At 38.8% G+C, this 1,298-nt stretch overlaps 1 protein-coding gene across 1 annotated transcript in view; it reads left to right on the top strand.

The window, feature by feature from the left end:
* Positions 1 to 574: 574 nt before the first annotated feature.
* Positions 575 to 1,298, top strand: part of ARL14EPL (ADP ribosylation factor like GTPase 14 effector protein like) — a 4,858-nt gene continuing 4,134 nt past the window's right edge. Inside the window, exon 1 of the mRNA XM_007959162.1 lies at positions 575 to 670. Coding sequence (XP_007957353.1) covers positions 575 to 670 — 96 coding nt within the window. The remainder of the gene's footprint in view (positions 671 to 1,298) is intronic.

The following is a 1,298-nucleotide window of genomic DNA, read 5'->3' as shown; positions in this document are numbered from 1 at the left end:
TTTTTTTTCTAAAATAGAAAACTGATGAGTTCCATTTTCACAAGCTGACTAGAAATTTGTTTGAAAAATTGAGTGAGGAGGTCAGGGTGTATAGAGGTTGACTTGGAAATGAATGGTCTTTAAACAGGTAACAACTGAAACCATGGTAGTTGGTAAGATTTTCACAGAGTTACTGGGGATGTATGACATTAGTGTGTCTTTTTGTTTTCCAAGAGGATAAGTGTAAAGGGGGACGAATAGAGGATGAAGAATTCATAGAAGAAGATGGTTTCAGTATTGCTGCTCCAGAGAGACCTATGACGCTAAGAACTGTTAAAGGTACAATCCATCTGCTGGTGGAACTCCTGGCTGAGAGTGTCAGTAGCATAGTCTGAGGGAGTCAGATGCAGGACTAAAGAAAGAGTGAGTGGTAAGAACAGAAGCCAGAAGCTCAGATAGATCTTTCTGGAAATCTAGTTTTGAAGGAAAATGGAACAAGGTGAGAGAGTAGGAAAGAATCACAGAATAAATTTTCTGGAAGTATACAATATGAATGTACTTTACTTTTTTTCAATTACTTTTTTAGTGATCAGAAATGAGTGAAAAATCAGAGAAAAACAATTCCACTCAAGAGGGAAACACAGGTGAAAATTCTCCTGAGAAACACTGTCAAATTGGACAGAAGCAACTGGTATGTCATATGGATTTTGTGATTCCATGTTTTCTTAATTCTTAGACCTACAATAACAGAAATATCACAAGTGGGTGGCTTTAAGGAACAGAAATTTATTTTCTCACAGTTTAGGAGGCTAGAGATCTGAATTCAGGGCCCAGTGCTAGCCAAGGCTTTCTCCACCCACTTTGGGGGAAAGCATTATCTCAGTTTTTCTAGCATTCTTCTTGGCTCTCCTTGTAGATCTCCATGAGGCACCTATATTCTCCCCTCATTTATTATGATATTATGTGCTAGTCATGGTTCTAAAAAAGAAGCCTTAGTGGTACAGTGGTTAAAAGCATCAGCTGCTAACCAAAAGGTCAGAGGTTGGAATCCACCAGCTGCTCTGGCAGAAAGATATGTCAGTCTGCTTCCTTAAAGATTTACGGCCTTGGAAACCCTGTGGGGGCAGTTCTACTCTGCCCTATAGAGCTGTTATGAGTCAGAATCAACTTGAGACCAGTGTGAATTCAGATTATGTTCTAAAACTTTGTATATGTTAACTCATTTAATTCTTACCACAACCCTGTGAAGGAGATACTGTTGTTAACTCCATTTTACAAAAGGAGAAACTGAGGCTTAGAGAAGTAAGAACTTGCGCAAG

This window comes from Orycteropus afer, unplaced genomic scaffold, assembly GCF_000298275.1.
Source record: "Orycteropus afer afer isolate SDZICR_OR568_19922 unplaced genomic scaffold, OryAfe1.0 scaffold01679, whole genome shotgun sequence".
In the NCBI taxonomy this organism is placed as follows: Eukaryota; Metazoa; Chordata; class Mammalia; order Tubulidentata; family Orycteropodidae; genus Orycteropus; species Orycteropus afer.
This window is presented reverse-complemented; position numbering and strand designations above follow the sequence as displayed.